The following is a 24,311-nucleotide window of genomic DNA, read 5'->3' as shown; positions in this document are numbered from 1 at the left end:
TTATTCGTCGAAATATTATAAACAATCCTCAGTTAATATATTAACTGGGGGTAATGGCTCAGGAGTTTAAAGGCTCTCGACGTTTGTTATAGTAATGTGAAATATCTCTAAATTAAAACCATTTAAATGAAGTTTATTTCAGTAATAATTTACAAAATAAATACTACAAAGGCAGAACATGAAAAATAAGAGAACTCTGTCAGGCATTTGATGACTCTAAAAAAAAAACTTCTGAATTTTTGTGACCGTAAGTAGACGCGATGTGTAAAATCAGTTTAGCTCAATTCTGATAAATCTGTCAAAATGATAAGTGAACAGAAGTTGAGATGTATATAAACATTTTAATTTAACAAATTATGACTGAATTTGCATTGTTTTTCGCCAAAACTCCAGTAGGATTCAGCTGCATCTAGTAAAAGTAAGTAAGTAAGTAAGTAAATAAAGGTATCCCTGTAACAGGCCGTGGAGGCTCATAGGGTTGTGAGATGTTGAGATTCCTACATTTTCCAGACAATCGGTTCACAGATGGCGGTAAGGTTGTCAGTCCTACGCGCCGGCCGCCCTTTACCTCCAAGAATATTCCAAGGCTACTTCTGGTACTTTTTCTGTAAAAGGCTGAGTCGACCCCAGGACCATAGTGCGGCTGGAAGGATTAGGTCAATTAAAAAAATCCAATGACTTCATCGGGACTTGAACCCGCGACTTAGGGATTGTAGCATAGTGCCTCAACCAACTACACTACCGCGTGCTCCAGCTGCATCTGATAGTAAAGGTAAATTTGTGTCTGTCCTTAACTAACTAAGCACGACGTCATGAAGTTGTATGGGCGTGTGAATTTATAGATCCATATTTTCGTGACCTCGGCAGTAGTTGGAGGTGAGCTGTCAGTTTCAATACTCTTCCGCTTTACCCCGGGAGAAAACGCCACCGGTACCCACTGGATAGGGGGCTGGGTGAGCCCCAGAACCGGTCTGGACAACGTGCAGAAAAGAAAATGTTTCACCTTACCAGGACTCGAACTCCGACTCTTCTTGTCTTCCAGCCCGTATGCAGTCTCTGTACCGACTGAGACATCCCGGCATTGTAACCGTTCATTCTGATTGGAGGACTGTTGTGCATTAATTAAATCTGTATTAAGTTAAGATTACAAAATTACAAACAAAGAGATCCGGCAGATAGCCAGCTCTTACACGCGGAAGGGACATAGTTCAAGTTTTGCTATGTGGACAGGAAGTAACATCTGGTAATTTCCTGGAATTCTGGCAGTTTCAGCAAAGTCGGAAAGTCTTTGGGAATTTGAGAGCTGACAGCTTGGGACAGCTATAACTTAGAAGTGGTACGGCCGGAGCCTCATACCCTGATCGTAATGCATCAAGGGGCTGTCAACCTTAGCGTCAGGTCAGCATCTGCCAGAATCACATAGCAAAGCAACATGATTGGGAATTCAAAATTCAGGGAACCTCATAGTTTGAAAACTTAACCAATGGTAGAAGTGGAGGAGTGGATTTCTCTTGGAGTCTGGGGTTCGTGGACCTCAGGATTCAGAGAGAGTGCATTCCACCTCGAGGAGTCTTGATACAACTTTCGGCCAAGTCGGACACAAAATTTACATCTACGGCCCTTCCGTAAAGTAGTATAAGTAAAGTTCAAATTAAGTGTATTAATAAATTCAGTTGTATTCAGTAAGCTGGAGGGGATTAAAGGACTACTAAGTGCAACGGTCTAAAGAGGTGTGTGTGATTGAAGCAGAAAGGTCTTCCTGTCCTGCCCGAGCCAGACCCGTATAAGACCCGGGATAGGATCTCAGCTCTACAAATTACTGAACATAACCCAGATACTCCCGTCTTTACCTGCTCTCGCGTACCAGCTCCAACAATCACAATTCTCCTCACTCCCCACCTAACTTCTCGAGATCCACGAGAAGAGGGAGTACGGTGATAAGTGGAGCACAAACGTAGGATAAAGGGAGGATGGAAACAGAGTGGCGACCAACGTAAAGGACCCAAAAGAAGTGAGCGGTTACAGCATCTAATAATATCAAAATGTATGTTCACAATATTTTGGGGATACTGCGCTTTTTATCCAGACTTCTCAGTACATGACATTCTTTCGCTCGGAATAATAACACTGAAGAAGGCTGCTCTAAACTTGTTAGAAAGCTAATAGCGAAACTTTACAGGCACACACGCCACTGAGGTTGGATGCGCTTTATTAGCGTGGTACCAGGAACGAAAAAATAAGTACAACATACGTAAAAGAGGAGTCCTTACTCACTACGATAGCAATATATTCTCCACGAATTCTTATCGTAGTAATCATTTTCTCCCCTTTCGCTCTCAATAACACATGTTTCTGGGGGGGGGGGATATTAGAGGCCCGTCTTTATCCATGGCTATATGCGCCTATATATTAATCGGGAAAGAAACTCATATATAATTAATTAGCCTCAATGCTTGGCGGATACATACAACCAGGTATCCAAGAAAATACGACAGAATTCCATAGCTTTCGGAGGTAATGCGAGTATTACAAGATCTCCAGAACATCGCGATGGTGTGGCGTGTGCACTTGGAGACTGCAGGACCCTTACGAAGTCGCTGAAGAAGGGGTGACCTTGCAGAGATTGCCCAGGAATGAATAAAACACTACGGTAGATAGAAAATCCAGTTAATTCTTGTAAAAGCTATCCGTAAATATAAGTGCATGAGCTAGTCTGGCTACGCAGGAGTGAGTTCAAGAAAGAGACGGCCATAGGGAAGGGCAGATCTACCTCCTCTCTTGTGTCCGACGAGCATTGAGAGTACAGAGTGGGTTACGAAAGAGAGTAGTGGGAATAACACGCGGCAATATGTTAAGATGCTCGAGAGAGTCTCATAGCATACACCCACAACACGAGGGGCCCAGATGTTGTGCTGTGTGGAACGAAAGACTGCAACACATGATGAGCGATGGAGCTGTGTTGACAGCGTTACCGCATAACTGCAGGAAAGGATATTCCTCCGCAGGGAGAGTGAAGCTTCTCCAGTTTCTGCATGTATAGTCTCCAGAAGGCCAGTGTTGAAGGCACCAGTGGAAAGATGTATCACAGTGATGCGGACAGAGACTAGGATGGACGTTAATAATTCTTTGTAAGTCGCAGACGAAGCTGACATATTTAATGTTAGAACTGATCAGGTCCGGGCTCCACCCCAAGACATAGCAGATACAAATTTTTAAATGCGAAATGACCGTTCCTTCTCAAAGCAGAGCCGCCAAGACAGCTTGTTCTCAAGAAGACCCGGACTTGACAGCTGGAGCAAATGGTAAAGCGGTGTTGTTGTTGAACAGATTGAGATAAACATTTTCTCTACTGTGAACTGTACAAACTGCGCCTTTGCTACGGGGAAAATAAATCCGTTCAGACTCCAGTGTGGCAGACTATTAATGGCCAACTCTAAACACCTTTCTGTTGTTTGTTATCGTGGTCTGGGAACTGTAAGAGATTACAAACATCATCAACAACAGAGATGTTGAGACTGACAGACTAATTACGCAGACAACCCCATTGATAACAGTAGTGAAAAGTAATTACCATCTACCTATATCTTGTTTGTGTTTCGGTCTTATAGGACCTTCCTGAGGGTCTCCTGATTCCGAAATATATTGAGATATTAGCAACACGAGAAATATACCGGATATACATACATGATGATTTACAATGTAAAGTTGACCCTATGCTTAATCAATTAAGCACTATGACATGAAGACATATGAAGGAGTGGAGATATAGCTGTACCGTTCTTGACATTGGCATTAGCTGGAGGTGAGTGGTCAGTTTCACAGCCCTGCCGCTTTAACCCCTGGGAAGCAGCCCCCGTTACCTCTTGGGTAGGAGGTTGGGTGGACCCCAGAGCAGGTCTTGGCGCTGTGGACGAGAGAAAAATATTGACTGCTAGGAATCGAACCCAGACCGTAGCCCGTCGCTATACCGACTGAGCAGTCGACTCCCATTTGGCTCTAGTATAGATTGTACTGAAGTCTATCAAAATATCAGTTTCTTGTCTCAGAATCGGGGTTTCGCATTGTTTCAGGTTCAGACGCGGGTTCAAACAGGTTTTCTCGTGCTGTCCTTGTGTGCATCTGGCGCCAGAGACGCTCTCGCGTCGTGAAGTCGTCACCAGCCGCTACAGCTGTTCTGGGTCCCCGGAAGCTCAATGCCGCATCATCAGGAATGGTAAGAGATTGCTTGAGCTGACTTGTTCGTCCTTCCGTCACTCTGCGAGAGGAGTGGCTAACCTTTCCTGGCCCACCCCTTATACATTCATTCATATTCAACTATATTCACGTATATCGCAGAATTGTTTACACTTACGTGAGCAAGTATACAAACAGACGAACAAATAAAAAACAATTAAATTCAAACAACGTGTAGAGTGTAGTAAAATCTTAACGAAACTCAAAATTAAATTTGTCTCTATATGTAAGACCCTCACCTTTGAGACATAGAGGGGACGTGGAGGCAAATATCCATTATAAATCCCAGGATCCGATAAAGGTGATTTATCAGCTTCACGCTACGGTTGCTCTACTCCCAGCACAAAGAAAACATGTCACCCGTTGAATACGAGCCTGAGTCTGTCCTGCAGTGTCTTTCAAGCGATAAATTTCTGCTCCTGATACCAGAAGGTCTATTGTTCCAAAAAGAAAACAATAAAATAAATACCAATATGACAAAAAGTCCAGGATATCTATATATAATTAAGCAGGGCGGTATATATCGTAATGTTTTTACTTTCTGTTTATCGTCATGTCGCCTCTATGGAAATCAGATTCAGAACTGATCTCACTTACGATAAAACCGGAAGAGGACGACGACGAATAACAATGTTTCAATTAATATGTTGCTGGACATTATCCATCATCTTGTCTGTTCTTAAAAAACCGTCTAGTTTATATTAAAAACACAACGTTTCGGGAACTGGAATCTATCCCCTTCTTCAGGTAAAACCTACTCAGTTGGGTCCAATAGACAGAGCTAGCCCCTATCTCCGGACCGGAGATAAAGACTGAAGTATGTAAATGTAGATGAATGTAAGTATTGTCTGTGGAAGGCGTAGCTATAGATGGGTGCTTTCAGACTTGTCCTTAAATCTTGGAAGGACATTCCACTAGTCATTTTAAATTCAATCGGAACATGTGTAAACGAAATTTGGTACATGTTGGACATATGGGAACGAGAGAAATTAATGGCTGAAATACGTTGTATGACAATAAAGTTCGCGAACTTATCGTGGTATAGAAGTGCTATATACCTCATTGCTGAATATCGCTGTTGTCGCCTTCAAAGTACTCCCCTTTGGAAGCTATGCATTGACGCCAGCGCCTAGTTCACCCTTCAAAACAATTTTGCAACCGGTTTTGTTGAATGGCCTTCAAAGCTGCCATCGTATTACTCCTGATGTCATCAAAATGCCCCCCTTCCAATATTTCCTCCATCTTCGAGAACAGAGAAAAGTCACTGGGAGGCTAGATCTGTGAATAGCGAGGGTGTTCCAGCACAGTTATTTGTTTACCAGCTAAGAACTCCCTCACAAAGTGCCGTGTGAGCAGGTGCATTGTCGTGATGCAAGATCCATGAGTTGTTGGCAACGGCACAACAGAACCCACTCAGAAAATATTAGACGCCACTCAGAAAGAGACTGCAATAGATCAACAACACACAGCTGTGAAACGCTGATATGCCAACGTCATCAAATCATACTGAGATTTCTGTCCACTGCTGCCACGGCAAACACACGGGGGCACGTTCGTGAACTTTATTGTCAGATCTCGTATTGCATGGCAATTTTTAATTCAGTAGTGTAGCTAATTGATATCGTGAAAAAAATCAAACACGCTCTGTTATTTAAAGCGTGAAATAAAGTGGATTGGAAACAAAACAGATCTAATAGCGGCTTAGAAAGTCTTGGTTATTTATAGTTTCATTCGCAGCTTATTTAAGCGTGGTTTGTGAAAGATTTAGTATACTTATCTGCGTTATTTCTTATGTAATTATGTGCAAGACTGTGTAATTAAAGGAATGAATAACATGGGAAGGGAGGGTATCTCGGGAAATTCATCTCCGACGAAACGTGTTCGCTACAGAAACACATACATTCAACCGGGTTTCGAATTTGAAGTTGATCGAAAGGGAACTTGTCTCACTAGCTACAAGACCATACAATCCTGACGACAGCAGGTTATGGAACGTGTTTCATATTTTCATGATAATAAAAAAATAATTACCCTATTTCCTTTACGGTTATTAACACAGTTCCACTTCACCTTCGGTTAGGTTTTATATAGCATCAGGTATTCGAAACTGGCAGCATTTAATAATATAAAAGTTTACAACTGTTCATTTCGTTATTTAATCGTCACAGAACTTCCACATTGACATCAATGTGAAATAAATATCTCCAGAATGTGAAATGAGTAGATCTAATAACAGGAAATATTACTAGTTCATTGCCTAGATATGCTACTTTTATTGCAGTTAATCACATCAGCATCATTATCATTATCAAGCTCATACCGAACAAGGTGACTGAAGACGTGTCCATGAGGGTACCGCTTTGAATGCCAGCTGATATGTCCGCTACTCCGAGTGAGACTTTTCATAGTTTTCCTCAGTCCTTCAAGGCAAATACCAGAATTTTACCTCAGTTAATCTACCAACTATTCGTTCCAAATTCTTTCCGGTTCATTTTTCTGCAGTCATCCTAATAATCGAAGCTATGTATTATGAGATACCGACAGCGTCCTAAACTAAATCACCAAGAAAATTATCACCAATATCATCATCTTATTACATGTCGGCTTCTTAGAAACATATATGCCTAACTGCATCAAGAGCTAATATTTATAAGACAGAAACTGTCGAGTGACGTATAATGCAGATTTGGCAGGGAGCACTTTCTGCAGATATTGTACCAAGGCATAGGATATTATATATTATAAATATTATAATTACGTAACTACGTAGTATGTCTCCTCTCTTGAATATATGCACAGGTTATATAAGCTTGAATATGCGTCCGTAGTCTGGAATTCAATTACGTCAACTGATGCCAACAGATCAGATCACAGATATTGCACTTTAATAACAAATAATTTTATTTAATTTAATTATCATTGATTCTAGACGATTTTGGTACACTGCTAAATAAGTGAATGTGAACATTAGAGAAGCTAAAGTAACAGCCTCTACACTCTGTACAGACCCCGTTATAGATGCCAAACTCTATTTCCATTGTTATGTCACTGCATATCTTCTTAATGTATTCAGGAGCTGAGTGTAGTTGCCAACTTAAGCCTCTCTCTCTCTCATCCTTCAAAATTATGTATGTATATGTTATGCTTTCTCTAGTTAGATCTGAGCTTGAATATGCTTCTGTTATTCGGAATCCAGTTACGTGTACTGATGCCGAGAACCTGGAATGCATCCAGTAGAAGTTTTGCAACCCTTTGTATTAATTGTCTCTCTCCCATGTCAATCGTCGTTATGCTTTTACATTTTTTTTCCTTGACACTACAGCCCCAGTGGGCCTAGGCCTACCTCCATGAACTTCTCCGTTCACTTCGGTTTTTCTGGATCTTACACATTCGGTAGGACTCCTTGGGCGGGTGATCAGCTCGTCGCAAGGCCTCTACCTGTACACAGACACAGAAAAACGCACACACACAAACTAAACATCCACGGCCTGAGTGGGAAAGCTTGTGCTTTATATCATTTAAAATGGGAAGACGGCTGCTAACCGTCTGAGTTACAGTACGACCTTTAATGGGACGTCTATTTCGATATATTGCAATGGAGGCCATTACTGCTTGTTGTGTAGCGTACGTTCATTGCGATTGGACTCTAGAGAGTTTACTATGCATGAAAACTCAAGACTCGTTGAAGAGAAACTTTAAATTAGAAGGAAGTTTGATACTGTTTTCCATGAATACTATTATTATTATCATATATTTTGAAAAGCATTATTTCAGTCCCTATTGTATGAAAACCGAAGCATAAATTCGGAACTTAACATTATGATTTAAATTTAAAATTATTTCGCTTAGTGGAAGTGTAAGACCATCTTTCTTCTCCACTTCTTCAAGTTACTGTTCTTGTGAACTTAAGTAGGCAATGAATTTCCCAGAAAATATTTTGAGCCATGAGACATACAAAGCTCAACAATTTTTGCCCTGTCAATTTACTTTACTTCAGTTGACATTACCATAGATTGGTTTAATTTAATTTAGTTTAGTTCAGTTTGGTCTGGATTCTAAAGAGTTCTGACGGTGGTGTATAATACTCAGAATTATTGCTTTGTTTTTAATTTTGTACATCGTACAAAATTATTGTACCGGTATTCTAGAAACTAGAAAAATGCAACGTTTCGGAAACTGGATCTGTTTCCGTCCTGAGGGAGGACAAAGCCAAAAACCCAGTAATTCTGAGTAGTTTTCAGGGCCGCGCCATATCTCAAGCGGTTAGTCGCTGGCTTCCCACCGTAGTGGCCCGGGTTCGATCCCGGGTCTGGTCAGGTGGGATTTGTGGTGGACAAAGTGACGCTGGGGCAGATTTTCTCCGTGTACTTTGGTTTCCCCTGCCAATCTTCATTCCACGAATTGCTCCACAATCACCCTCACCTATCATCTGGGGCTGGTACAATAGACCAGAAGTGGCCGCAGTACAAGGGACTTAGTCGCACCCCACTAGCAGTTAAAAAATTCTGAGTAGTTTTGTCGAGTTTATTACGCTTCATGTGTAATGAGACAGGACCCTCCAGGTTTGTTTTTGAGTTCCGTTCCTCTTATGTTATCATTTCCACATTACAATAAATCCTCTTTCAAAATATTTATTGTGCTTCTTTACTTGATTGACAGAACATTCATAATTACCAAATCACGCTCTATTGTGTTGCCTTATCTCTCCCATTCACCTATGGTCCAGTTACGAAGGAATTATTGTACAGTATTCCCATTGAATTGCCGGTCACGGTAGCCGAGTGGTCTAAGGCATGCACTGTCTTCGCTCGCTTGGAAACCTGAATTGTGGGTTCGAATCCCACTCAGGGCATGGATGTTTAGTTTGTGTGTGTGCTTTTTTCTGTGTTTGTGTACAGGTAGAGGCCTTGCGACGAGCTGATCACCCGCCCAAGGAGTCCCACAGAATGTGTAAGATGTAGTAAAACCGAAATAAAGTTCATGGAGGTAGGCCTAGGCCCACTGGGGCTGTAGTGCCAAGGGGGAAAATAATCCCATTGAATTAGGTATGCTACTAAAATTAGTCAAGTTAATTAAAATTTATTTAAATGGAACACACAATAATGTGCTGCAGGTAAAAATTTATTTGCATTTCCTATTCAGAATAACGTGGAGCATATCGCCCTTTGTTTGCCTCTGGAATACGCCGTCAGAAGGTCTAAAAAAAAAGACCAGAATGGACGGAAACTGAAAGGAGCACTTCAGCTTCCGGTCTCTGTTAATGATGCTAATTCACTGGAAATCTAAATAGCATAAAGGAAACACAGAAGCTGTATTAGACGCTGGTTTAGAAGTGAAGTCAGGGTAAACACAGTAGGCCTCTGTGTTCGCGTCTTGTCATCAGAATGCAGGATAAAATTACAGCATCAAAATCCCACTCTCCACTTCTCTAATGAACATGATTTCCCAATTTCTTAGTAAAGGCAATAACAGTAATTAATAATTTCTTAGAAATGCCTTTACCCTCCAAATTTCAGCCCTCATTGTGACATGCGTCAATATACATAACGCCAGTCCGCATCAACATCCACTCTCCGCAGATGTGTGTTGTCTCTGTAAATCAAACTTTGTCCTTGTTCTCGTGTTACTGAACAATTAAAGTTATAGCGCCATAAATAGTTTTCTTCCCCTATACTCTCTTATGTTATTACTTCTCTTCCAAACATACCTTCGTCTCCACCGAAATATCCCACCTCTCTTGAACAGAACATTATTGCCAACTATGGTTACTCCTGCGGATCACAGTGGCCGCGTGGTCTAAGGGAAGAACTGTCTTCGCTCGCTCGAACTTTGGGATCATGGGTTCGAATCGCACTCAAAGCGTGGATGTCTGTATTGTGTGCGTTTATTCTATCTTTGTGTTGTTCTGTGTATAGGTAGAGGCCTTACGAGGAGGTTGTCCCCGTCCAAGGAAGCCTGCCGACTCTGTGTAGGATCAGGAAACTGATAAAGCGACCAAGGCCGAACAAAGGGTTGTAAAGACATAATTCAATTCAATTCTCTATTATTCATGTGTCAAGTCAAATGAGATATTAAATATTGTTCTATATGTTCAAGTAGGAATAGAAGTACTAAGAACAGTAATTAGATTGGTCTTTTTTTCGCAAGAGGAGCCGATTTTGATATAACTGAAAAGTGAGGTTATAGCGAACCGATGTTAGATCAGAGGTGAACTCTACCGGCAACTTCCTGAGACCTCAACTTATGTCCTGTTACTTTCCTTGCGACGAGACATTTTGGAGGAATGAGGTCAAGTTCAGGTTCAATCTCCAGTAAAATGAATTCGAATTGAAATTAAATTCCTCTGGTACTGAACTAGATCTATATTTTGAATTATGAGCATTTTATATGGTAAGGCGATAAAGTTTTATTTGATCTTGGTATAAATTATGTGGGGATGCATTATGGGCTGACAATAATATGTATAAATTAAATTTGTCTCTCAAGTTAATGAGCTCTGTGTTTTATTCCAAGTTTTAATTTTTGTATTAGGTGCCCCATTACACTACAGTTCTGCCTTACGGGAAGCGAAAGATAAAGTTGTTCCTGTGTTTAACTAATTAAGCACTACGCCATGAGGCCGCATGTTGGAGTCATTGTATAGATCCTCATTTACTCGATCTCGGCACTAGTTGGAGGTGAGTGGTCAGCTTCACGCCCCAGCCGCTTTACACCCGGGGAAAGAGCTCCTGGTACCCATTGGATAGGAGGTTGGGTTGGCCTCAGAACCGGTCTTGACGACGGGGAGAACAAAAAATTCTTGACCCTTCCGGGACTCGAACTCCGACCCCTCTTGTCATCCAGCCATGTAGACAGTCTACACTAACGGCACTATCCCGGCTCGCTTAAGGAAAGTAAGAATATGAAATCTTGTCGTGTGTCTCTGGTTTCACCCACTTTCAAAATATGAATAATAGACTAACCAGTTTCCGAGAAACTTAGTATGAATGCTGTGCCGCTAGATGTCTCCTCAGCGCCTTACTGATTCATTTCATGCAAAGAGCAATGATAACGTTGCGAAGAGCGAGTTTGTAACTTAAGGTCCTAAAATGGTGTATAGAAATAGAACTTCGAAAAAGTGTAAAATTTTGTAGGTTGTAAAGGAAGGAATTTGACCGTGCGAAGCTTTTCTTTATGTTTCGGAAAGTCCTTTACAGATTTTGCAGACATACTCGGTGAAGCGAATAAACAAGTCCAGACACTCTCGATGTTTGTAGAAAAGTGGAACAGATATGCAAAGAAGGGCATTGAATCGAAATTTTAATAAATAGTACAGTGATGACACTGTATATAAGATTTTTCACCACCGTTCAGTGTGATCAATAAAATTTGTGTTTTTAATTTTTCATCCTTTACAGGTTTCGGTCAAAACGATCATCTTCAAAAGGATAATATCAACATATGTGAAAACTACTATTACCATGTCATAGATATAAATTTTCTATATTTTAACAATACTAAGATGTACATTGATTTGTTAAAACATCAAAAATGATTACAATTTGCTTGTTTACAAAGAAATGTACTAGTTTGACGGACCAGGACGAACCAAGTTAAGTATCATGATTAAGTTGTAACGAAAACAGTTTTGATGTCACTGTGTCAGTGTGTTCCGTGAAGCATTATTAGGGCCCATAGACAGGAAAATGATAACATGGAGATGAATTATGTAATGCTGTATCTTTCTGCCCTTTCGCCCTTCCACCTGTAATGGTTTTGGAATTTCATAATATCTTGTGCACCTCTGCTAAGACTTCATAAAAAACTAATCAGCTAAGTAACTAAATAACTAACTGATTTACTAATTAACGAACTATCTAAATTGATCAGAGTTTTCGAGAAACTAATAGTCGCTCAGCTAGTCAAGTCCTTAAGATTCAGTTTAATTTTATCCTCCCCCCTACGCATAACAAAAAAACCTCCCTAATTTTAGTTCGCAAGCGAACTATACCGACCAAGAGATCACCGCTTGTCGGTGAAGTTAGTGCCAACTTTAGCGGATAGAGGTGAGTGTGGAGTGGTCAGCGCAATGAATCCCCACCAGAAAAAAATCTGGTAGAGCCAGGAATAGAACCCAGACCTCTGGATCTATAGCCAGGAACTCTTACCACTAGACCACAGATGAGGTACGCATAGTTCTTCTTAAGGCTGCCACATTCCAGAGAGATTGCGGTGTCGGTCAGATATTTCCTGCTGAACTTACAGACGCTTTCAGACAGGCAGCAATCTTGCGGGCAGCGTTCTACTCCGCGGTGGCGATCAGATGCAGCTTGTGGAGTCTGACCGCTGCCTGCGTCGCTGTGTGTTAGCATGAACAATGAGTACAACAACAGAGCAACTTATCGAAGAAGTAAAGTTACATAATATCTCCCTAAATTAGGTCCAGTAGATCATCAAAGCATTCAATTCGCATCCGAAAGTAAATATAGAATCGTTCTTCATGTTGCCGCAGTTGCCGATATAATGTACGAAATTCTCTTTCATGTTCACGAAGCAAATTAAGGTGGTGAATCCACGTTTTCTTACGCTTCTTTCTGAAAAATATATTAATTGTGATGTTAATATTTGTAATAACTTCTCAAATTTCTCCAATTGTACACAGTAACATGAATAATTACCATGCTTACTGCTGCTCCTCGTCATCAACTACTGCTGCCAAAAGTAACGCTTCTTCCAGACGTGATAATCAATGCATCGTTTACGATGCTGTGATTACGCGATTTTTCAAACTGATCGCTACCACCGCGTTGTTGGCGTGAGAAGACTTTATCGCCACCTTGACCGCCACTGCCATTTCGCCCGTCACCGCGATCGCTCTGGTGTGTGGAAGCCTTTAATATACTTCTTTTGGCTTATTTTGGACTTCACCCATCGTCTGATATGTAAAAGACAAAAGACCACGAAGTTTAGGAGACTGGATCTGTCTCCATCTTCAGGTGGATAGGGAAGGATAACCTACTCAGCTGGGCCCGTTAGAAAGAGCTAGTCTCAATCACTGGCCTTTAATGATTTCCCTTGTTCTGGTTTCCATACGAAACTTTGTATGCATTTCTCCGCTCTCCCATTCGCACTATATGTCCCGCACCTGTCATCCACATTGAGTGGACTACTCCAATAATTTTTTGATGACGAACTGACCTAAAAATTCTGACTTCCTCATCACGAAGTTTTGTCCAGACTCGTGTCACTTTCTGTCCTGTATGTTCAGGCGTTCTCCTCAGCACTCTGTAAGCGACACGAAGAGAGTTACATTATCGATGTATGCTCGGGGTCCTATGAGCATTAATATACACTTAGTGCAGGTATAGAGTACCGCATAATTAGCGCTGCCGATCCCTTTACGGTTCAGAAGTACCAGCAATTCACGGGACGTGGGAGATGACTTGGACACTTCTCTCGGCTTACACCAGACGACACGCCGGAACTATGATTTACTCATCTGGGTCGACAGAAGAACCTTAATGGCGGGTACACCATCCCACTATGTTAATTGGACATTGGACATATCAGTGCAACAACGGCCTTTATTTCTGTGTGAGATTTGAGGTTTTCACAGGGGTGACTACTGAGAATGACGTCTTCTGGGATGTGGCGCAGTGTAAATCTTGTGTGAACCGATGTTTCGGAGGAAGGTATCGCCTCCATCTTCAGGGTAGAAAAATCCCCGAGCTAGGAACCAGCGTGAGCAGGTGGCTGCAGTCTGCAGCCACAATTATAAATTATAAATAAAGAAATATATGTTTTGTCGGAAAACCTGAAGGGAAGAAACCGCTTGGGAGACTTGTTCAAAGTTAGGGCGGTAAGATTAAAAATGAGTGTACATATATATTGTCACGTGTTTATGGCTGGGCGACTAATACTAACGGGTTTTGGATATATTGACAGCTTCTTGTACAATCACAATCAGTTACAATAACTCACAATCAATGACTACCTAAGACTCGCTCAAATCTGACTGCACAACGACTGTCTTCTGTTCTAGTCTTCTCTTCACATGCTGACTTTCAAGTGACTACTAACGTACAGTGACTGACCTGGTTCTTATCTGAACGGCCGCTTATATAGCTTCTCGGTGTACTCAGAAAATGTTTGTTGAGTGCTAGTATCCATGGACACGCCTGTTTATTCCACTGTGAAGAGGTGGTTTCCAAGGATCTAGATCTGTCATTTTCTTATCCCAGGAAACGGGTTTCCCAATACGTTCCCTAGCAATGGATCTACATATCACAATATATATATATATATTGTGACATGTTGCGCAACGGAGAAAGCCTCCCTATATATATATATATATATGGGATTAAACTGCGAAGTGGATTAATTTCACCAGGAGAGGGACAAGTGGCGGGCCCTTGAGAAAACGATAACTGAACTTCGGTTTCCATAAAATTTCTGGACTGAGTGAGTGCATCTTAAAATGGACTCTGCTACATGCATACTTAGGCAACGGGACAGACTGGGAGACTGGCATTCGTTAAAAGGGTTTGGTGGTGGGTAATGAGATATTTCGGTACAAATACACGATGCTATTTCAAAGGAAGAACGTGTCTCTATTCTTAAGATTGAGCGAGACTGAATCCCATGTTATGAAGGCCGTAAATGATCCGTTGCAACGGCTTGGATTTTACTTTAGAAAAATGGAAGCTTTTGCATATAAGAATTAGTATGGGAAACTGAGGTAGGCTGCTTAGAGAAAATACTCCCAGCGCCACTTTGTTCAGCACAAATTCCACTTGTAGTGGCCTTAGATTGAACCCGGGTTGAATGTGAAGCCGGGGATAACCACTTAAAGTCCAGTACTTCCGAAAGAACAACTTATACATTCCGTGCTTTATTAACATGAGAGGGAGATTTATAATTGTAATGTATCTCTAACCAGCGTCATAAGCAGATAGTGACGTAGGTCGTTACGTCGTCCTTGTAGAGTTACTACACGTACAATTGGAACCACAATCAACGTAGCGAGCACAAGGCTCTTTCCCGTAAGGCTGCTAATTCAAGTTATGACGCACCTCAAGATGTTTTAGACAAAGAATAGCAGTAGCAGAATAAATTAAGTTTCGCCATTGAGAATTAGGTTGTCCTGAAGTAAGAAGTTTCGACCATGTTCCCAGTTGTACGTGTAGTTCTCCATACCTTAAAAGGGAAAGTCCCTGTGCTTAACCAGTTAAGCACTACGCCATGAAGACATATGTGGGAATGGATGTGTAGATCCATATTTTCTTGACCTCGGCATTAGTTGGAGGTGAGTGGTCAGCTTCACGCCCCGGCCGCTTTACTGCCGAGGAAAGAGCCGCCGGTGCCCATTGAATAGGAGGTTGGGTGAACCCCACAGCCGATCTGGACGACATACCCTACAAGGACTCAAACTCCGACTCCTCCCGTCGTAGCTCGTAGCCAGTCGCTACATCGACTGCGCTATCCCGGCTCCTCACGTCCAGCCCGTAGCCAGTCGCTACATCGACTGCGCTATGCCGGCTCCTCACGTCCAGGCCGTAGCCAGTCGCTATACAGACTGCGCTATCCCGGCTCCTCACGTCCAGCCCGTAGCCAGTCGCTACATCGACTGCGCTATGCCGGCTCCTCACGTCCAGGCCGTAGCCAGTCGCTATACAGACTGCGCTATCCCGGCTCCTCACGTCCAGCCCGTAGCCAGTCGCTACATCGACTGCGCTATCCCGGCTCCTCACGTCCAGCCCGTAGCCAGTCGCTACATCGACTGCGCTATCCCGGCTCCTCACGTCCAGCCCGTAGCCAGTCGCTACATCGACTGCGCTATCCCGGCTCCTCACGTCCAGCCCGTAGCCAGTCGCTACATCGACTGCGCTATCCCGGCTCCTCACGTCCAGCCCGTAGCCAATCGCTACATCGACTGCGCTATCTCGGCTCTTCTTACCCATGCTTTACGGTATAACAAACCTGAAAAGGAATATATCTTTAGGAGTTTCTCTTTGATCAGAAGATTATGTTCTTATGCTCCTATTATAAATGGGGGGGGCACGCGGTAGCGTAGTTGGTTGAGGCACTATGCTACAAGCCGGAAGGTCGCGGGATCGAATCCCAATGAGGTAAATTTCTTCAATTTACCTAATCCTTCCGGCCGCACTATGGGCCTGGGGTCGACTCAGCCTCTAACAGAAATGAGTACCAGCAATATTCTTAGATTTTCTTGGGGCTAAAGGGCGGCCGGCGCGTAGTGCCGACAACCTTACCGCCATCTATAAGCCGATTGTCTAGAAAGTGTGGGAAACTCAACATCTCAACCCTAAGGGCCCCCACGGCCTGTTACACGGAGGCCTTTACTTGCACTTTTATTATAAAAAGGGAGGTGGATGATGACGACTCATGGCACTGCTACTGTGCGCATCGACACGAGAGAATTTAGGCCGCGTATGGAAAAAAGAAAAGTGACTCGTCGGTTATAATACGTTGTGAAGGCGAGTAAGAAAAGCTCTTAATACTAACCAAAATGAACTGCCTAAATGTATTAATGTCAGAGTTACAGTAATTTCAACACCAACCTGTGTGCCGAAGGTTTTTAAAACCTTAAAATACGCGTTCATCTCTGAAAGAATCAACTCTGCGTGTCTCTTAGTAGATTTAACGTCGTTAACGAATGAACTAAGAATTAATAAGTTATAAAAATATATCTGCTATATTTAATTAAAATAGCATTTTAGTGAAGAAATTCTGATTTTGAATATTCTATGTAAAAGTAGGATTACTATATCAAGAAATGTTCTACTAAGAACTATGTAAATAACTGTTTATTTTTTCTCAGGTATCACAAATATCATATTATGAAAACATAACAAAATACTAACAATGAGTCAGATGTTATTGTTCTTATCTGTTACGTTTCATGCGGTCACATTTTTTTCAGAATGTTTATGAGGAAATTCCGAAAAGTACGGAGAAGACTCTAATCATACCGTTGTGACACTACACGCAATTAGTGACCATACTGATACAATTGTTCAACACAATCATCGTGTCTATTAAGGCACCTGTGCCTCCATACGCTTGCAGTATATGTGCGCCCAGCCTCAGTAGCCAATGGCGCGTTTCCAACCGAACGCCCGCATTTGTGTCGAAGTACTCTTCAGAAAGTTGGTTTGTTTGGGCCATCAAAGCTGCACCTTTCTGCAAGGCACTTCAACACAAATTCGAACGTTTAACTTGAAGTGCGCCGCTGGCTCGTGGGGGTTGTCTCCAGGCTTTTACTGCAAGGGCGTGTACAAGCTCATCTCACGGTAGGACAAATGCCCTAATAAACAAGTTATTTATGTTAGAAAATACTCAGATATGTCCCTTAATTTCCGTGTGATGTCCTGACGGTAAGAGCAGAAATCTTCTCAAGAAGAGCTGTGTTAATTTACTTTTCAGACATCTCTCGTATTACATGATGGGAATAGCGTTAAAGTGTTAAAATTATCACTGTTTAATAATTAAGCACTAGGCAGTGAAGACCTATGACGGAATTGAGATATAGCTCCACCAGTCTTAACCTCGGCACTAGTTGGAGCTTCAAGCTTCTGCCTCTACTCTCCCGGAGAAACAGCCCCTGGTACGCATTGTACAGGTTGGACTCCAGGGACGATCTGGACCTTATGAAAAATATAAAAATTTCTCCCCCTTTCCAAGAGTTGAATCCCGAGTCCTTGGTTACCAGTCCTTAGCCTCGTCGCGATACCGACTGAGATGGGAACATGGCAGTATAAATTTCTTTTATAATAATTTGTCAATGGGAATATTCACAGTATATGAAAGGGGAGCCTGAATTAAAGTTCCAGTAATGTGTAACCACTGCAGCACAGTAGCATGACGTAAGCGTGTGAGGGCGTAGAATTAAAGCTCCATTCATTCAAACATCTACAACACGAGGAGGTGGTCGTCTGGTTGTGTTTGCCCACAGCCGTCAAATCTGCAGCTAGCCTCTTTATGGATGGAGCCAGTTTATTTAATGATGGTGAAGATGATGATGATGAGGATGATGATGATGATAATTTTTCTTTCATCGTTCTTTATAATTCGCCTATGGGCTGCTAAGTAAGCAGGGAAACCAATAATTAAATATTTTATTGTTACTATAATTAATATTATTACATAATTTTTTATTTTACAGTTGATTAAAGTTCTTAACTGAGTCAATAGGCTAATATCATAATAAACCCTTTTTCTCCGAATATTTTAGTCACACGAAATTATTGCTATGCAGGGATTCAAGTGTCATACAATTCTTTTAACGTTACAGCAGTATACCAATGTCTGTAATACTGAAATGTGTATCAAGAGAGAATATTAATATTTATGGCCCCGTGATTATACGTGATTTTTAGACAGCGGCCTATATTCAACTTAGATAAAGTCGAGTAGATGTCACAGCTTTCCAGAACTTGCTCTCGTAGTGGAAGCTGAGCAAGTTACGCGCATGTGCATGGACGTATTTTAGAAAAGAAATATTTTTATGTTACTAAGTCATAATTTTATCTTCTTTAGACTCAATTAAATTGAGCATTTCTCCTTCCATCTCTGTGTTACACTTTACTGTTTGGTACAGGGTTCTACTAGTATACTGAAGATTGTTAGGTAAATTATATTTTGACCAGTACCGATGTAATTTCGCTGGTTCACCTCGACCAATGAAGTGATTAGCTATAGCCTAGACGACCGGGTTTCGATTTCCGGCAGACTTCGATATTTTTCCCTTCATCACTTTGTCCAAACTGAATGTGGGACATTCCCAACTCCCTGTTCCCTGTAGAGGACGATGGGGTAAGGCTGCCTAGCGTGTAGTTGACAAGAAACGTTCTTATAACACTATAATGCACGGAACTTCACAGCCACTGATCCATATGGTTTCGTGGCGTGGTGACTAAACTCAGCAAAAATGTACTTTTTCCTTCCGTTTTTAATTAATTAATTAGTCGGATGAGGTGAGTCTGAGTCCACTTGGTACGCAGGTCACTACTGGGCCTATTGTATTAGCCCCAGATGGTGGTGGTGGTGGTGGTGGTGGTAGATGTGTGGTGGTGGTGGTGGTAGATGTGTGGTGGAATGAGAATTGGCAGAGGAAAAGTAAGTACTCTCAGTAACCCTGGCATAGTACCACTTCGCCCATCACAAAGCCCACATGTTTTGACCTGGAACCGAACGCGAGCTGCTGCGGTAGAAAGATTGTGACTAACCTTGTTAGCTTTCTTAAATTTCTATGCCCAATTTTTAGTCTAACTTTATTTTTTTTTTCTTTAGAATAAACCTAGGCTTATGATGTCACCATTCTTTGTGTATGTATGTATGTATGTGTATGTGTGCGTTTTCGAGGGAGGTGCTGATTGAATACATGCAGACGTTACCTAGTGTAGTATCCTAACTTCATACACAGTACGGTAAAATACAGGTATCATCAGTAAATATGTAACGTTTTGATAGTTTGCGAGGAGCAAAGAAGGTTGTTTATATTTGGTATAACTTTACCAAGAGAAGACCACACAAATCATCCACTGTACTCATGATTAGCATTGGTTGTTATAAATGATGTGAACCATCATAAATTAACATCACTTTCATCTCGTGTTTATTGTGTTCCTTCTGCTTGCGATTAGGCAGTTTTGTGAGGTCGTCACTGAGAGGGCAACTTATTTTTGTCCTACTACAAGTCGGTGTGCGATTTCTAATTGCAGACTTCATAACGCCATCCAACATGTGTCTGTGATTATGAAGTGGCATTAAGTAACAGAATCGTTATGTTTTTGAAAACAAAATATATGAATACTTTATAACCGGTGCTACATTGCTCTCATGTTACACAATTAGCGTTCTTACGCACTTCCTAACTAGGTATCATTTTGCTTGAACACGCCACTTTGTTTCGCTGGGAGTTCGGAAACTTGCAACGGATGTTCCGCCATTTTGCACCAAGTACATTAACTTAGTGATAACGCGGTTGACTTATATTCTCAGGCAACCAGTTCGAACCTCTCTCCGACGTCTGTTACCTTGCTGAAATGTTTCGTGATGTTACGCAGTCTCTCCGAGGGTTTTCTTGTTGCCGGTAATTCGATTTGGCAAGTGTCGCTTCGTGTTTCCGGAGATATACCGCTGTAAATGGACCATGAACCATCAAAGATAATTTCCGTGGCTCTCACAGCAGTTGTTATGAATAGTTCTCTCTTCTGGAAATTGTCATTTAGACCGGTGAAAGTCAATCGACGTTTCGAAGGAACGCGTCTCCTTCATCTACACTTCTACAGGACTGAAGAGTAAACCGAGCTAGAAAGTAGTGTTAAGGAGGCAGCAAACATACAAGCCGAAAAATCGGTTGACTTTTACTAGACTACATGGCGTTATGTCCCAGAAGACAAAATTATTTATAAGCCTTCGAAAGTTCCAGTCGTTTGTACTAATATTTCTTCGGCTATGTATGTACCACCTATATATAATAGAAATTTATATTTCAAATTTATTTCCCTTGCCTTAGGAAGGTCCAGGAAAATCAGGTGGAACGATAATTTAATTGGACATATGAGCTGATCTATGCTAATGATGCAAATTTATTGGGAGATAACATTAAGTACCATAAAGAAATACAGAGAAACCTTAATTGACTGTAGTAAGGGGGTTGGTCTAAAATAAAACGCATAATAAACTAAGTATATATTGTTGTCTCGTCACCAAAATGCAGGACAAAACCATGACATAAAGGTAGGTAACAGATCTTTTGAAACTGTGGCACAGTTCAGATATTTTGGAACGGCAGTGTCAAATCAGAATTTGATTCAAATTTAAATTAATATACCGGAGTGTGGATTTTTCTAGGTGTAAAATGTTTTATTGTATTAGGCTACAAATAAAACCAAGCTTTATTACATTACCTGAGCTACTTGAATGCACACTGTAAGCTTTGAGAAGAACTCACGCTGAAGTGTAGTGGCCGATTTTACGAATTACTTCCATTTTCAGGCTTGATGTTAAGCCGAGCAATCAATCAAGCATGCTGACCCTCGTCTTCGACTGTGAGTATAGAAGCAGTCTTTCCCTCCAAAACATCAGTAGACTTCTACCAGGCTGTACGACCTCACACGTCAGAAGATTGCAGTCTACGTAGTACATAACTGATCTCAGAGCAGACAGTTCTTTATGCGCCTGGTTAATCTACGAAGTACATGGTTATTTTCCAACAAAGTTCTTGGCTGTACACTGCAGTAGGCCTGCCTCTGGTGTTAACTACATGAATGACAAATTTTAATATATGCAAAAAGCGTGCATGAAGGTTAGTGGGTTCTGCAAGATCGCAAAGAAAACATGTCTAAACTTAATGCATTAATTGGAGTACACCGTTTGTCTTCTGTTATTATCTGAGTATATGCTCAATCGCAACATGGCGGTGCATCGTGTGAAAATAACGGAAAAAATTAAAATTATCTCGAGAATTAATCATCCAAATTTTAGTTCGTTTCTTTAATCAGTATATTATTTAACCATGTCTTCTGGATTGGCACTAACCTCGCCTATAAACAGCGGTCGCTCGGTCGGTATAGTTCGCTTGCGAACTGAAAGCCACGGATTTTTTTTTGTCTTCCGGATTTAACGTTAAGGTGAATTTGTCGCTGCGCATAACTAATTAAGCATTATGCCATTAAGGCTATGGGGAGGTGATGTATATACCCATCTATTCTTGAATTCGGCGCTTAGATGGAGGTGACGTTTTGCCGTTAAAATATTTATCTCCGGGTATCGCAGTAAACTACAATTTTTCGAGTAAAATCCTAATTTCATGAAATACATAAACAATAAATAAAGAGTTCTGTTCCGAACATCGTCGTGTAGTGGCAAAATTACTAATAAGTATATAAGAGGTCCTTTGTTTCACCCACCGGAGGAGAAGAATTTCCTCAGTCTTTATGGAAACAACGGTATAGTAACTGCAAATTAGAACACAGTACCTTCTTCCACATCCTTTGAAAGTAATAATTGAAAATCATCAGCATTACATGAGACATGCAGCTGAGAATTCGTCGTTAAGTGCACTGAGAGAAACCACTCACGTCTTCGGATTTAGAAGGTTTCACTTCTCGGAACTAAAACGTTCCTAACGCCTAGGCTAAGCTTACGTGTTTGTCGAACTGTCTGCGACTCGCCGTGCCGCGCCGCAAGTGACTAGTAAATGCAGCGACCGAGATAAAGCCAGCAGTGCAACAACAAGGACAAAGAGCAGGTAAATCCTTCTTTACAGAGCGGCTTCTGTAGGGAAATGTAGTCAGCTGACCCCCTCGCACTTGTATCATGTCTTTTTCAGATGATAATGGGGCATATCCAATAGGGCCGAAGACAAAAGAGACAGAATTACTGCATTCTATTTTCGCCAGGTATAAAGACGGTGATTACGCTAGACCACTAGATCGTACTATCTGTGAAGACTTATGAATTCACTGATTGACAACAATTTTCCCAGCTTTTCTCAGAAGTACAATGAATATCTTTGTGAGATAATTTGCTGTCTTGCACTGTCTTTGTCTACTGTCCGACATATTTTCCTCTGTGACGTCTACATCCTATAGGAGAAAGTAGTGGCGTGTGTGGCCGTGTCCTCTAGTTTAGCCATTATATATTCTCAGATTTTGTCAAATAACGCGCCTTCACGCTTCTGCTAAAGCATATCAGTCCTGCTTCCGCAAAATACGCCAGTGGCAATACCATGTGACGTTGAAAACGCCGGTTCTTCCCCGATCACCAAGTTAAGCAACATTGGATATGGTTAGTACTGGAATGGGTTTCCGTCTGGGAACACCACTTGTTGTTGGCATTCCTTATAAGCCGATCATAGTGACCGTGCGTTCTAAGACATGAACTGTCTTCAGTCGCTCAAATGCTGGGATTGTAGGTTCGAATCCCATTCGAGTCATGAACGTCTGTATTGTGTGCCTTTATTCTGTGTTTGTGTTGTTCTGTGTGTATGTAGAGGCCTTGCGATGGGCTGATCCCCCGTCCTAGTAGTTTTATCGACTGTGTACAGGATCAAGAGACCGAAATAGCGGCCAAGGCCCTACAAAGGGCTATAGAAACATAATAATAATCATTATCCCTTTTTTGTTATTGTAGTTCTGTTCAAAATAGAGTAATGTTTTTTTATAGTGTTACACACGATTCGTATAAAAACGTATTGCTAAATTTGAATCATCTGTCCTTTTGTTTATTAAATTTAATGATCATTTGAAATGAGGATAAAGGCTGCGACACATTAATCCTCATCTTTGTGAACTGTATTAACTAAAGTACGACACAAGCTTAAAATGTCTGAAGACAGAACTACATAGACACATGACAGAGAGAAACTAAGCAACCCAGCTTCACGTTTCCGTTTTACTCCATTGTACCTCCTTGGAGAAATTTAAATGCTTTTCAATTTTCTCAACGTTAAATATTTCACTCGCTGTCAGCCAGTTCCGGTCTATCAATTTTCTTTTGTACCCTCTACAATCTATGCTTCGATTCTCCTGGATGATCGGCCTACTATAGCATCCCATACTTAGAGAAATATTGACAGTATTTCTCTGCCGTGGAAAGAAGATAGAGTGATTGTAATTTAATTAACTTGCTAAAAAGAAAGAAGTTTATGCATATTTAAATATAACTTATATCTTTACTTTTTACACACAAGGTTTTAATATATGCATTTTATAATTTTATTTTCTGAAGAAATATTTGAAAATGTGTGCACTTTCCAGACTCTTATTTCGAAATGACGCTCACACCGTCGCTGGAACTTACCTACCCCCAGTTATACGCCAAGTTGCGAGCTCGAGGAAAAAAACCGTTTTCGTAGAGGCGATTGGAAACGGGGAATAGAGCTTCAGAGAACTTCATGGTGGGTTTGAACACTGATGAAGAGTTTCAGCAAGGTAAAGCTGTCCCTGTACATAACACCACGCAATGGAGGGGATGTACCGATAAATCTCCGTCCGTTCTTAACCTAAGAAGACACGATCAGTTGTGTCCACAACTACCTTTGTACTCAAACGAAAGAGCCATGTGATCTC

General features: G+C 41.3%; 1 protein-coding gene across 1 annotated transcript in view; it reads left to right on the top strand.

Annotated features, from left to right (window-relative positions):
• The window catches only part of LOC111875547 (tachykinin-like peptides receptor 99D), a 366,779-nt gene extending 342,671 nt beyond the window's left edge, over positions 1–24,108 (top strand). Inside the window, exons 5-6 of the mRNA XM_033755858.1 lie at positions 4,071–4,213; positions 24,000–24,108. Of these exons, the coding sequence (XP_033611749.1) occupies positions 4,071–4,213; positions 24,000–24,097 (241 nt within the window). The 3' untranslated portion in view covers positions 24,098–24,108. The remainder of the gene's footprint in view (positions 1–4,070; positions 4,214–23,999) is intronic.
• Positions 24,109–24,311: the final 203 nt, after the last annotated feature.

The sequence above is a fragment of the Cryptotermes secundus genome, unplaced genomic scaffold (assembly GCF_002891405.2).
Source record: "Cryptotermes secundus unplaced genomic scaffold, Csec_1.0 scaffold468, whole genome shotgun sequence".
NCBI classification, from domain to species: Eukaryota; Metazoa; Arthropoda; class Insecta; order Blattodea; family Kalotermitidae; genus Cryptotermes; species Cryptotermes secundus.
This window is presented reverse-complemented; position numbering and strand designations above follow the sequence as displayed.